This window comes from Mus caroli, chromosome 11, assembly GCF_900094665.2.
Source record: "Mus caroli chromosome 11, CAROLI_EIJ_v1.1, whole genome shotgun sequence".
Classification (NCBI taxonomy): Eukaryota; Metazoa; Chordata; class Mammalia; order Rodentia; family Muridae; genus Mus; species Mus caroli.
Window position 1 is genome coordinate 90,277,121 of NC_034580.1, and position 11,406 is coordinate 90,288,526.

At 48.0% G+C, this 11,406-nt stretch overlaps 1 protein-coding gene across 1 annotated transcript in view; it reads right to left on the bottom strand.

Moving 5' to 3' along the window:
• Window positions 1-7,551: 7,551 nt before the first annotated feature.
• Acsf2 (acyl-CoA synthetase family member 2) overlaps window positions 7,552-11,406 on the bottom strand; it is a 42,586-nt gene continuing 38,731 nt past the window's right edge. Inside the window, exons 12-15 of the mRNA XM_029483555.1 lie at window positions 10,530-10,671; window positions 9,948-10,058; window positions 9,723-9,791; window positions 7,552-9,440 (exon numbers count right to left, since the gene is read on the bottom strand). Coding sequence (XP_029339415.1) covers window positions 9,390-9,440; window positions 9,723-9,791; window positions 9,948-10,058; window positions 10,530-10,671 — 373 coding nt within the window. The 3' untranslated portion in view covers window positions 7,552-9,389. The remainder of the gene's footprint in view (window positions 9,441-9,722; window positions 9,792-9,947; window positions 10,059-10,529; window positions 10,672-11,406) is intronic.

Genomic DNA, 11,406 nt, shown 5'->3' on the forward strand with positions numbered 1-11,406 from the left:
GATCGCCCCGGCGGAAGTCAAAGGGGCTGCGTGACCTCGTATTGCCTCTCCCGGAGTGGCTAGAGAGCCCACGGCCTCGGGCCTGCGGCGCCACCTGGTGGACACTGTTGCACACAGCCTATTCGTTCTCCAGGACACAGCCAGTCTATCTTTTGCCAAGGACGTAGGATGCCCGGCCAGCCTCTTGGCTCCCTGTGTCAGAGCGACTTTATTGACCCATGCAAGATTTCTTAATTTGTTTTTTTTTCCAGTCAGTTACTTAGATTGGTGTGTACCTGGCTCAGATCTGAAAGCCAGGCCGACATAGGTGCCTACTAAAATCAGGTCAGTCTAACTGGCAGGGGAGACACTAACCAAGTCAAGAGTTAATTCGATGCTAGGTAACTGGCTGTGAGCTGGTGGGCCTACAGAAGTGTGCGTGGGAGTCAGCGGAAAGGAAGCTCACGGGCTGGGTATTAGAGGAACAGAAAATCGTTGGAAGCCAGGGGCGGTGGCTCACACCTGGAATACTAGAACTCCCGGAGGATTGTGGGAATTCCAAGCCAGCCTGGGGTACAGTGTGAGAGCCTGTCTCATAGAAACAAAAGAGGGGGAAGACATGATGGCTCAGCAAGGAACGGACAGTTGCCCTACAAAGCTGAATGGTCTCTGGATGCCAAATATGTAGTGGGAGAAAGCCTTGCTCCACATAGTGGTCCTTTTGCCTCCATAGGTGCACCTTCTAGCAAACGCATGTGTGCACATAATACACACAGATACAATAATAAAATAAATAATTGCGGCATAAATACTGTACACATACATACATGCAGGCAGGCAAAATACCCAATTATGTTTAAACAAACGAGAGAGAGAGAGAGAGAGAGAGAGAGAGAGAGAGAGAGAGAAACCTGAGGCTGTCCCAGCAACCACATGGTGGCTCACAACCATCTATAAAGTGACCTAATGACCTCTTCTGGCACGCAGGCGTACAAACACATACATTTAAAAATAAATAAAATTTAAATATAAATAAAACTTTGTTTTAAAAAAAGTCATGTGTGGCAGAACAGCCCTATAATCCAGGCCTGGCTGACTACATAAGACAATGTTTCAGAAAAAAAGGAAGCAGGGCTGGAGAGCTGGCTCAGCAGTTAAGAGCACTATCGGCTCTTGAGGAGGATCCTGCACCCACACACTGTGGCTAACAACCATCTGTAAGTCGGAAACTCGAGACTTCCTCCAGCACGCACATGGTGCACAGACATATGCAGGCAAAACACATGAAATAAAATAAATATTTTTTTAAAGGAAGGGAGGGAGGGGAAAGAGAAGAAGAAAAGAATTCCACTGGGAACTAGCTTGGCAGGGAGGGTGGTCTGTGGTCTCTGAGTCAGGCCAGTCCTTGGCATCAGATGGAAGAGGTCGCAGCAATGGTGTGTGCAGGAGAGGCAGGACACGTGTGAGAGGCTTGGAGGGGCTATGCCCCAGAATGGAACGATCATGGACTTTGGAGTCACAAGTTATCGTAGGGCAGTTCTTCCTCAAGAAAGTGAGGTGTCCGGAGTACAGCATCCAGGAAGAACCAGTCAGAACAGGCTACTCTCTCTGTTTTGGTCCCCTCTAGAAGTAGGATTGTCTTTCAGTGTGTTAGCCCAGCACTATGTGGCTCTAGAGCATACAACTTAGGGAGCATTGTTTTCCTGTCCTTCAGCTGCGGTTGGAGTGGGGCACACACAGATGAGGCTCTATCTACACCAGGCGCCCTCCCAAGCCTAGGGCACCAGCTTCAGGACATCCTGGCCTTCTCTCCCTTGCTGTAATACACTCTTCATGTAACACGACTGAATGCTCTGTCTATGGGGCTAAGCCAGTGCAAATTAAACCTACTTCAGACAGCTAGGTCTAAGAGAGTCACATCTCCTGCCAATGATCTAATGGCTCAGGAGGCAGACGGTGTTAGAAGAGAGCTGGCTTGAGAAACGGCAGGTCAAAATCCCTTTGCTACCATCTTGCTATGACTGATATTTGTGGGTTTTTTTTTTTTGCATTTTTTCATTTTGATTATTTGTGTGTGCATGTGTATGGGCACCCATACTACAGTGCTTATGTGAAGACCAGAAGACAAACCAAGGGATTTAGTTCCTTGCCTCTATTTTGGGGGGTCCCAAAAGTCAAACTCAGAGCATCCAGCTTGATAAGTGTCTTTTACCCACCGATCCCTCTCACCGTCTCCTTTTATGCATCTTTTAAAGTAGAAAGGAATGCAAACCCACCGAAGGGTGGACAATAAGTGTGATAATTTGTATATGCTCCATCCAAGGAGTGGTACTATTAGGAGGTGTGGCCCTGTTGGAGTAGGTGTGTCACTGTGGGTATGGGCTGTAAGTCTCTCTTCCTAGCTTCCTGAAGCCAATATTCTGCTAGCAGCCTTCTGATGACAGTGTAGAACTCTCAGCTCCTCCTGCACCATGCCTGCTTGTACGCCACTATGTTCCTGCCTTGATGATAACAGACTGAACCTCTGAACCTGTAAACCAGCCTCAATTAAATGTTGTCCTTATAAGAGTTGCCATGGTCACGGTGTCTGTTCACAACAGTAAAACCCTAACTAAGACAGAAGTTGGTACCAGGGAGTGGGGTATTGCTGTGATAGGGTTGACTATGCTTTTGTCTGGAAGGATGTGGACTGGGGAACTTTGGATTTGGAAAGCAGTGGAATGCTTTAAATTGGGGCTTAATGGGCCATCCTAGTAGGAATATGGAAGACTTCATTACTGAGAATGATTTGAACTGTGCAGACCTGGCCCAAGAGGGTTCAGTGGAGAAGAATTTCTTTCATATGTGGCCTAGAGACTGTTTTTGTGGTATTTTGGTGAAGAATGTGGCTGCTTTTTGCTTGACTGAAAAGTCTACCTGAGTCTAAGGTAAAGAGAGTTATATTAATTGCACTGACATAGGAAGTCTCAAAAAAGCCCAGCAGAGACTTTGTTCTCTGGTTAAGTCTCATGAAGAGCTTTTTGAACAAGCGTAGGAAACTTAGAAAAGAAAAAATGTAAAATAAATGGTTCAAGTATTAAAGGGGCACCAGGAAGTAAAATGAAGCTGAATCCTATGTTCTTGGAGATAACAGAGTAAGGGATCTGGGGGCAAGATCCCATCCAGCTAAATCTAGATCCAGGCATGCTGGTACACACCTTTAATTCCAGTATTACAGAGGACAGAGGCAGGCAGGTCTCTGAGTTCAAGGTCAATCTACAGAGCAGAGTTTAGGCAGTGAAGAAATGAGTAATAATGTAATAGAACAAGGGAGTCATGTTCCAGCTCCTGCAAGCAGCAGAACTCAGCAGCTTCAGCCATGTGGCTCTGGCGTTAGAGTGAAAAATAGAAGGGACTACTGGGACCATTGATGCTGGTTAGCTGGAGCTAAGAATTTAGTGGTAATTAAGAAGAGACCAGCATTACCCACCGAGGAGAAATCTTCTGGGAAGTGTTTTCCAAGAGCACGAAGCTGTGTTCCAGATATAGCCAAGGTTGTACCTCCTGAAGCAGCTGTACTTAGTAATGTGTAAGAGTCACCCAGGCGGTTGGTACTGGTTTTGAAGGCATGAAGAGCAGCTGAGGCTCTGCACTGTGAGAGGCCATTGGTGAAGGTGCAGCCTCAGTTGCAATTGATGGCCCAGGACTGAAGGGGTCATGCAAAGGAGTTGAGGCTTGGCACCCTGAAGAGAGCCTATGAGAGGCTATTGGTGAAGCCAAGTTGCAGCAGAAGACCCCAACGTATTGGAGATGTCAGTACCATGAGATGAACACCAAGAACAGCAGCAGCAAATGAGTGGATCAATCTGAGCTTAGCGTGCTACAGAGGGCAGAGCTGGAGAAGTGACAACAACACAGATCATGGATGGATCCCAGACATTGAAACAAGAACCTGTAACATTGAAGTTGCCTTGGAAACCCCAAGATGCCAGAACCATGGGATGTCTGCTGAGGAAAGCTGCTAACAGGGAGTGGAGCCCAGGAGAAAAAAGTTTGTCGCGGTCAACAAAAGATGAAAAGGAATTGAAGATCTGAAGACCGCTTTGACATCAGCCATGGAGATGCAGAGTTTGGAGTTTGCCCAGCTAGTCTCCTGTCTTGCCTTGGGTGATACAGTTAAGTGATTGGATGAATCTCAAAAGAGACTTTGAACTCTGGACTTTTAACACTGTTGAGACTGCTATAGACTATGGGGACCTTTGAAGTTGGGACTAAATGTATCTTACACTATGCTATGTTTAGGTATGGTCCCCATAGACTCCTGTTTGGACAAGCCTATGGGGGCCAGGGAGCAGAATGTGATGGTTAGGTTATGTTTGACCCAGAGAGTGGTACTATTATAAGTAGGTATGTCACTGTGGGTGTGGGCTTTAAGACCTCACCCTGGCTCCCTGGAAGCCAGTAGTCTGCTAGCAGCCTTCTGATGAAGATGTAGAACTCTCAGCTTCTCCCGCACCATGCCTGCCTGGATGCTGCTATGTTCCTGCCTCGAAGATAATGGGCTGAACCTCTGAACCTGTAAGCTGGCCTCAATTAAATGCTGTCTTTGGTCATGGTATCTGTTCACAGCAGTAAAACCCCGACTAAGACACTGGTCTTGCTTCACTTGATTCTGGTTGCCCCTACATTTACTCAGCTTTAAAACCAATAACCGGGGACTATCTGGAGAGATGGCTCAGTAGTTAAGAGCACTGACTGCTCTTCTAGAAGTCCTAAGTTCAAATCCCAGCAGCCACATTACCATCTTACAACCATCTGTAATGGAATCTGGTGCCCTCTTCTGTCATGCAGGTGTACATGAAGATAGAGCACTCATATACATAAAATTAATTAATTAATTAATCTTTAAAAAAGAAAGTAGAGAGAACAAACTCCACCTATACCCCAAACCTTTTAAAAAATCAATAATGATGAAAATGATAACAATAATAATCAGGAGCCATGCACAGTGGTTCACACCCCTCACTGCAGAGGCAGGAGGATACAGTTTAAGCAGCCATCCTCATTTCCACAGAGTTTGAGAGTAGCTTACTAAACTAGACGCAGCCACAAACAAACAAACAAACAACAATTAGACTGAAGAAGTGGGTAAGCGGGAGAAGACTTGCTCAAGCATGCTTGAGGTTCTGGGTGCCATCCCCACTACAAAGGGGAAAAAACCCACTAACTCTTAGGGTCACATGACTGAGTAGTGTTAGTAATAACTTTAATAATTAACTTTAGTAATAGCTGTAGTCGGCGCTATGAACTAAGATCACTGTTGTCTGTGTTACTTTCCTGAGACCTGCAGTTTGTCTTTGACTCTATTTCAGCCTGGTCAAGTATTCTGTGGCTGACCTCTGGGCATCAAAGGATAGAATGCTGTACCCAGAGATCATGGTGTAGATCTCCTTTCTTCTTGAACAAGTGACCTTCCAAGAGTCACGAAGATTGGCTATGCACTGGCAGGCCACTGACCTTCACCCAGTCTTGCCCCATGTCCTAAATGATTCTTTTTTTTTTTTTTAAGATTTATTTATTCTATGTACACTGTAGCTGTCTTCAGACTCAGCAGAAGAGTGCTGTATCTTATTATAGATGGTTGTGAGCCAGCATGTGGTTGGTGGGATTTGAACTTAGAACCTCTGGAAGAGCAGTCGATGCTCTTAACCACTGAGCCATCTCTCCAGCTCTCATACTGCTTCTGTATTGCTGTAGTTTTTGTTTTTTGATGCAGGGTCTGTTCTTTAGAGAAATCCCAGGTTGATTAATCAAAAATTGTAGAAAATAAAAGTGGAGAAAGATAAATACAAGGTTTCTTGGGTTAATGTTAAAGCTTTTGCACTTTTTGTCGTTGTTTTGTTTTTTAAGACAAAGTCATTGTCTTCGGGTTTTACTGCTCTGAACAGACATTATGATCAAGGTGATTCTTCTAAAGAATAACATTTAACTGGGGCTGGCTTACAGTTTCAGAGGTTCAGTCCATTATCATCAAGGTGGGAGCATGGCAGTATCCAGGCAGGCCTGGTGCAGGAGGAGCTGAGAGTTCTACATCTTCATCTGAAGGCAGAGAGAAGACTGGCTCCCATGTGGTTAGGAGGAGGGTGTCATTGCCCACCCTCACAGTGACACACTTCCTCCAACAAGGCCACACCCACTTCAACAAGGCTCTATGGGGGCCACACCTCCTAACAGTGCCACTCCCTGGGCTGAGCATATTCAAGCCACCAGTCATCATTAGCCTAGACTAGCCATGAATGTGCAACAATCACATTGCTTCTGTCTTTACAGTAGTGAAATTACAAGCTTTATGCCACCACACCCAGCAAGACCAGAGTTGGGGTTTGTTGTTGTTGTTGTTTTGTGGGGAGTTTTTGCTTAGTTTTGTTTTTTGTTGTTTGGTTGATTTTCAAGACAGGTTTTCTCTGTATCGTCCTGCCTGTCCTGGAACTTGTGTAGACCAGGCTGGCCTCAAATTCAGAGATCCGCCTGCCTCTGCCTCCCGAGGGCTGGGATTGAAGGTGTGAGCTTCCATGTCTTCTCTCTCTCTCTCTCTCTCTCTCTCTCTCTCTCTCTGTTCTCCCCCCTCCCTCCCTCCCTCCCTCCCTCCCTCCCTCCCTTCCTCTTTCTTTAAAATAAACCTTTTAAAAAATGTTTAATGGAACTGGGTGATGATGATGCACGCTTTTAATCCCAGCGATCAGGAGGCAGAGGCAAGTGGATCTCTGAGTTTGAGGTCAGCCTGGTCTACAGCATGAGATCCAGGATAGCCAGGGCTACACAGAGAAACCCTGTCTCAAAAAACAAAACAAAACAATAGTTTAGGGCTAGAAAGATGTCTCAGTGGTTAAGAGCACTGACTGCTCTTCCAGAGGTCCTGAGTTTAATTCCCAGGAATCACATGGTGGCTCACCACCATCTATAATGGGATTTGATGCCCTCTTCTGGTGTGTCTAAAGATAGATATGATGTATTCATATTCATAAAATAAATAAGTAAATCTTAAAAAAGAGAATAGTTTAATGTATACAAGTGTTTTGACTGTGTGTGTGTGTATTGTGCACTTACCAAGTGGCCCACAGAGGCCAAAAGAGGGTGCAGGATCTCCTGGAACTGGAATTATAGATGGTTTTGAACTACCATGTGGGTGTTGGGAAGCAAGCTCAGGTTTCCTACAAGAGCAGGCTCTTACCACTGGTCCGTCTCTCCGGCCTCTTCAGGGTCTCTTTAGGAGGCGATGACAAATTTGGCTGGTTTTTGTTGTTGGTTTTCGAGAAAGAGTTTCTCTGTGTAGCCCTGGCTATCCTGGAACTCACTCTGTAGACCAGACTGGCCTCAAACTCCTGGATCCTTCCATCTCTGCCTCCTGAGTGCTGGGGATTAAAGGGCATGTGCTGCCACCACCTGGCTGTGACATCACTGACAACAATGATTAAAGTTGGCTTTGGTACTTGTCATACATATATGCAAATTAAAATGCTTGTGGGGGGTGTGTGCTTTAAAAACGTGTGTGCTGGATAGGGTGTGAGTATGTGAGTTACAGTCCAATCAGGCTTTACGGATTTGTTTTGATTTATTTGCATGTGTCTATGTAAGCACATACCACATGCTAGGGGGCAGGGGGGACAGAGGCCAGAAGAGATCATCCACCCTCTGTAGGTGGACTTAAAGGTAGTTGTGAGCTGCCAAATGTGGGTGCTAGGAGTCAAACTCGGATCTTCTGGGAGAGCAGTCAGTCCTCTTAACCACTGAGTCCCCTCTCCAGCACTCAAAACTGTTATTTCAACAACAAAACAATAATTATTGGGCCGGGAGTGCAGGCCAGGGAAGGGTGCTTATGTATTCGTGAGGGGCTTTAAGGTTCCCAGCCTTGGAAAACAAGCAAAACAGAACCCTCATTTCTGGACTGATCTGTGGCCACAATTTGAAAAATGATTAAATGAATAAATCATACAAAAACCAGGCATGGTAGCACAAAAGACTGATCCAGCACCCCGGAGGCAGGGGCAATGAGATCTCTGTAAGTTCGAAACCAGCCTGATCTACCCTGTGCAACCAGGGGTACAGAGGACGATCCTGTCTCAAGGGAAAACAACAAAACAAAACAAAAAACCAAACAAACAAAAACAAAACAAAAAACCAAAAATAAAGAAAAAATGAGGGTGGCTTGGAATTTCAAGAGGACTGAGTGGGGCTTAGATTAAGTAACTAACGCACAGACAGCAAAGTGCTGGGAGATTAGGTCTGAGGGCGCTGGCTGCCCTCCTGTCTCTTCCCTTCTCCATCACACAGGAGCTACAGAGGAGCACACCAGCCAGACACTGGCCAAACAGGGACGTCTTTACACCAAGTCACAAAGATGACAAGGGGCCTGAGGAGGGCTCAGGAGCCTCCTTTGTGTGGAAGGACTGAGTGGCTCTGGGAGGGCTGGGAGGACCCTCCTTTGTGTGGGAGGGCTGAGGGGCTCTGGGAGGGCTGGGAGGACCCTCCTTTGTGTGGGAGGGCTGAGTCAGGGCTCTGGAGGACCCTCCTTTGTGTGGGAGAGCTGAGGGTCTCTGGGAGGGCTGTGAGGACCCTCCTTTGTGTGGGAGGGCTGAGGGGCTCTGGGAGGGCTGGGAGGACCCTCCTTTGTGTGGGAGGGTTGAGGGGCTCTGGGAGGGCTGTGAGGACCCTCCTTTGTGTGGGAGGACTGAGGGGCTCTAGGGAGGACCCTCCCTTTTTGTGGGAGGGCTGAGGGGCTCTGGGAGGGCTGTGAGGACCCTCCTTTGTGTGGGAGGACTGAGGGTCTCTGGGAGGGCTGAGGACCCTCCTTTGTGTGGGAGGACTGAGGGGCTCTGGGAAGGAGCCTCCTTTGTGGGGGAGGGCTGAGGGGCTCTGGGAGGGCTGGGAGGAGCCTCCTTTTTGTGGGAGGGCTGAGGGGCTCTAGGGAGGACCCTCCTTTTTTATGGGAGGGCTGAGGGGCTCTGGGAGGGCTGTGAGGACCCTCCTTTGTGTGGGAGGGCTGTGAGGACCCTCCTTTGTGTGGGAGGGCTGAGGGGCTNTGGGAGGGCTGTGAGGACCCTCCTTTGTGTGGGAGGGCTGAGGGGCTCTGGGAGGGCTGTGAGGACCCTCCTTTTTTGTGGGAGGATTGAGGGGCTCTAGGGAGGACCCTCCTTTTTTGTGGGAGGGCTGAGGGGCTCTGGGAGGGCTGTGAGGACCCTTCTTTGTGTGGGAGGACTGAGGGGCTCTGGGAAGGAGCCTCCTTTGTGTGGGAGGACTGAGGGGCTCTGGGAGGGCTGGGAGGACCCTCCTTTGTGTGGGAGGGCTGAGGGGCTCTGGGAGGGCTGGGAGGACTCTCCTTTGTGTGGGAGGGCTGAGGGGCCCTGGGAGGGCTGGGAGGACCCTCCTTTGCTTCACAGTTTTAGATGCTGTTCCATCTGCTCTCGGAGTTTGAATTTCTGGATCTAGAAGAAAGATAAGAGTAAGAGTGAGAGTCTGTACTGCGGTGCTATGGTAACCAACCATCCTTGATTTGCCTGGAAAGAATGATGGGGGAGGGGGACAAGTACTAAACCCAAGAAAGCCCAGGGCAAATCAGGATGAAGTGACTTCTGGGCCCTCCTATTGTCAAGCTCATCATTGGCTCATTGAGGGAGGCCCAGGTGACACCCCCCTGGCCTTCTGCACCTAGCCCCACACGACCCCACATTGCCCTGCCCCTCTCCCGTCTCCTCCACTTCACACACCTTTCCTGAGATGGTGAGAGGATAGTCTTTAACAAACACGATGTATCGGGGAATCTTAAAGTGGGAAATCTGCAGACCAGAGAGAGGAAGCATGAGGCTGGACAAAATCAGAGTGCTCCCTTGGCTGGGGAGTGGGATCCATCAGGGCAGTCCAACCCCCACAGCCACCCAGGGTGACTGGCAGGAAGAGGTGGGTGAGTGAGTGGGGGTGCCTGGGGCTCCCACCTTCCCTTTGCAGAAAGCTTTGATCTCCTCTGCTGTGGTGGTCTCTCCGCTCTTCAGCCGAATGCAAGCACAGATTTCCTCCCCCATCCGCTTGTCCTTCACCCCAACCACCTATCCAAGGTCAGAGACAGATACCACACATCAAACCTGGCCAGGGCTAGTCTTTAATGTCAACTCAACACACAGGCTAAAGTCATCTGGGACAGAGAGAACCTCAACTGAGAAAATGCCCCTACCATGTGGGCCTTTGGGCAAGCCTATGCTACATTTCTCGATTAATGATTGATATGGAAAGAGATAGCTCACAGTGGGTGGTGCCATCCCTAGGCTAGTGGTCCTGGATACTGTTTTAAAAAGCAGGCTATGGAGAGCAAGCCAGTAAGCAGCACTCCTTCAGGTCCTGCCTTAAATTCCAGCCTCGACTTCCCTTTGAGGAAGGACTCTGATGTAGAAGTATCAGATGAAATAAACCCTTCCCTCCCCAAGCTGCTTTTCATCATAGTGTTTCATCGCAGCAAGAGACCTAAGACGAACCCCTTCATCAGGAAACCCCAGAGTGTCACTGGACTCCCAGGGACTCACCTGCGCTTCCTGCACCTGTGGGTGCTTGAGGAAGAAGTCCTCTAGCTCTGCAGGGTAGATGTTCTCGCCACCACGGATGATCATATCCTTCGATCGGCCGACGATCTTGCAGAAGCCCTGTTCATCCATCGAAGCAATGTCTCTGTAAACAAGAAACCCAGGAGTGACTTCTCACCTTTGCTTTATTGGGCTAGCCCACTAGTTCCCCTGTTCACTCAGTCACAGAATCATTTATTGAGCATCTATTATGTGCCACCCCACCCCACTGCTCTAGACTCTAGGAGCACCAACAGGAACAAAAACACTTTGGAGCCTACAGGCCAGGCTGGAAATTTATATATATATATATATATATATATATATATATATATATATATATATATATATATCAATCAGTATAGCACCCATCACGTCCTCTCTGTATTCCTATTTATATATTCCCTTGTCTTTATGGCTTCTTTTGTGAATCATTTAGGTCTCAGCTCAAATGTTTCCAGAGGCCTTCTTCTCTGACCCTGGTCTAAGAAAATCATCTCTCTCCACCATAGCCACTTCCTCTCCTGTGACCCCATTTGATTTTTTTGATGTCTGAAATTCTCTGTCTCCTTTCACCAGTCATGTGGGAAGGAGAAGCAAGCCCCTTCTCATCTTGTTCCCTACTGGCCCATCCAGTGGGAAACCACAATGGCACATAGGAGATATACGTGGAGAATGTGCAGATCTAATAAAGGATGGATGTAGGGCTCAGGGGTTTGGCTCAGTAATAGAGCACTTGCCTAGCAAGCACAAGGCCTTGGGTTCAGTCCTCAGCTCTGGGCTGGGTGTAGGAAGGAAAAAGAGAAGAGGAGAGGAGAGGAGAGGAGAGGAGAGGAGAGGA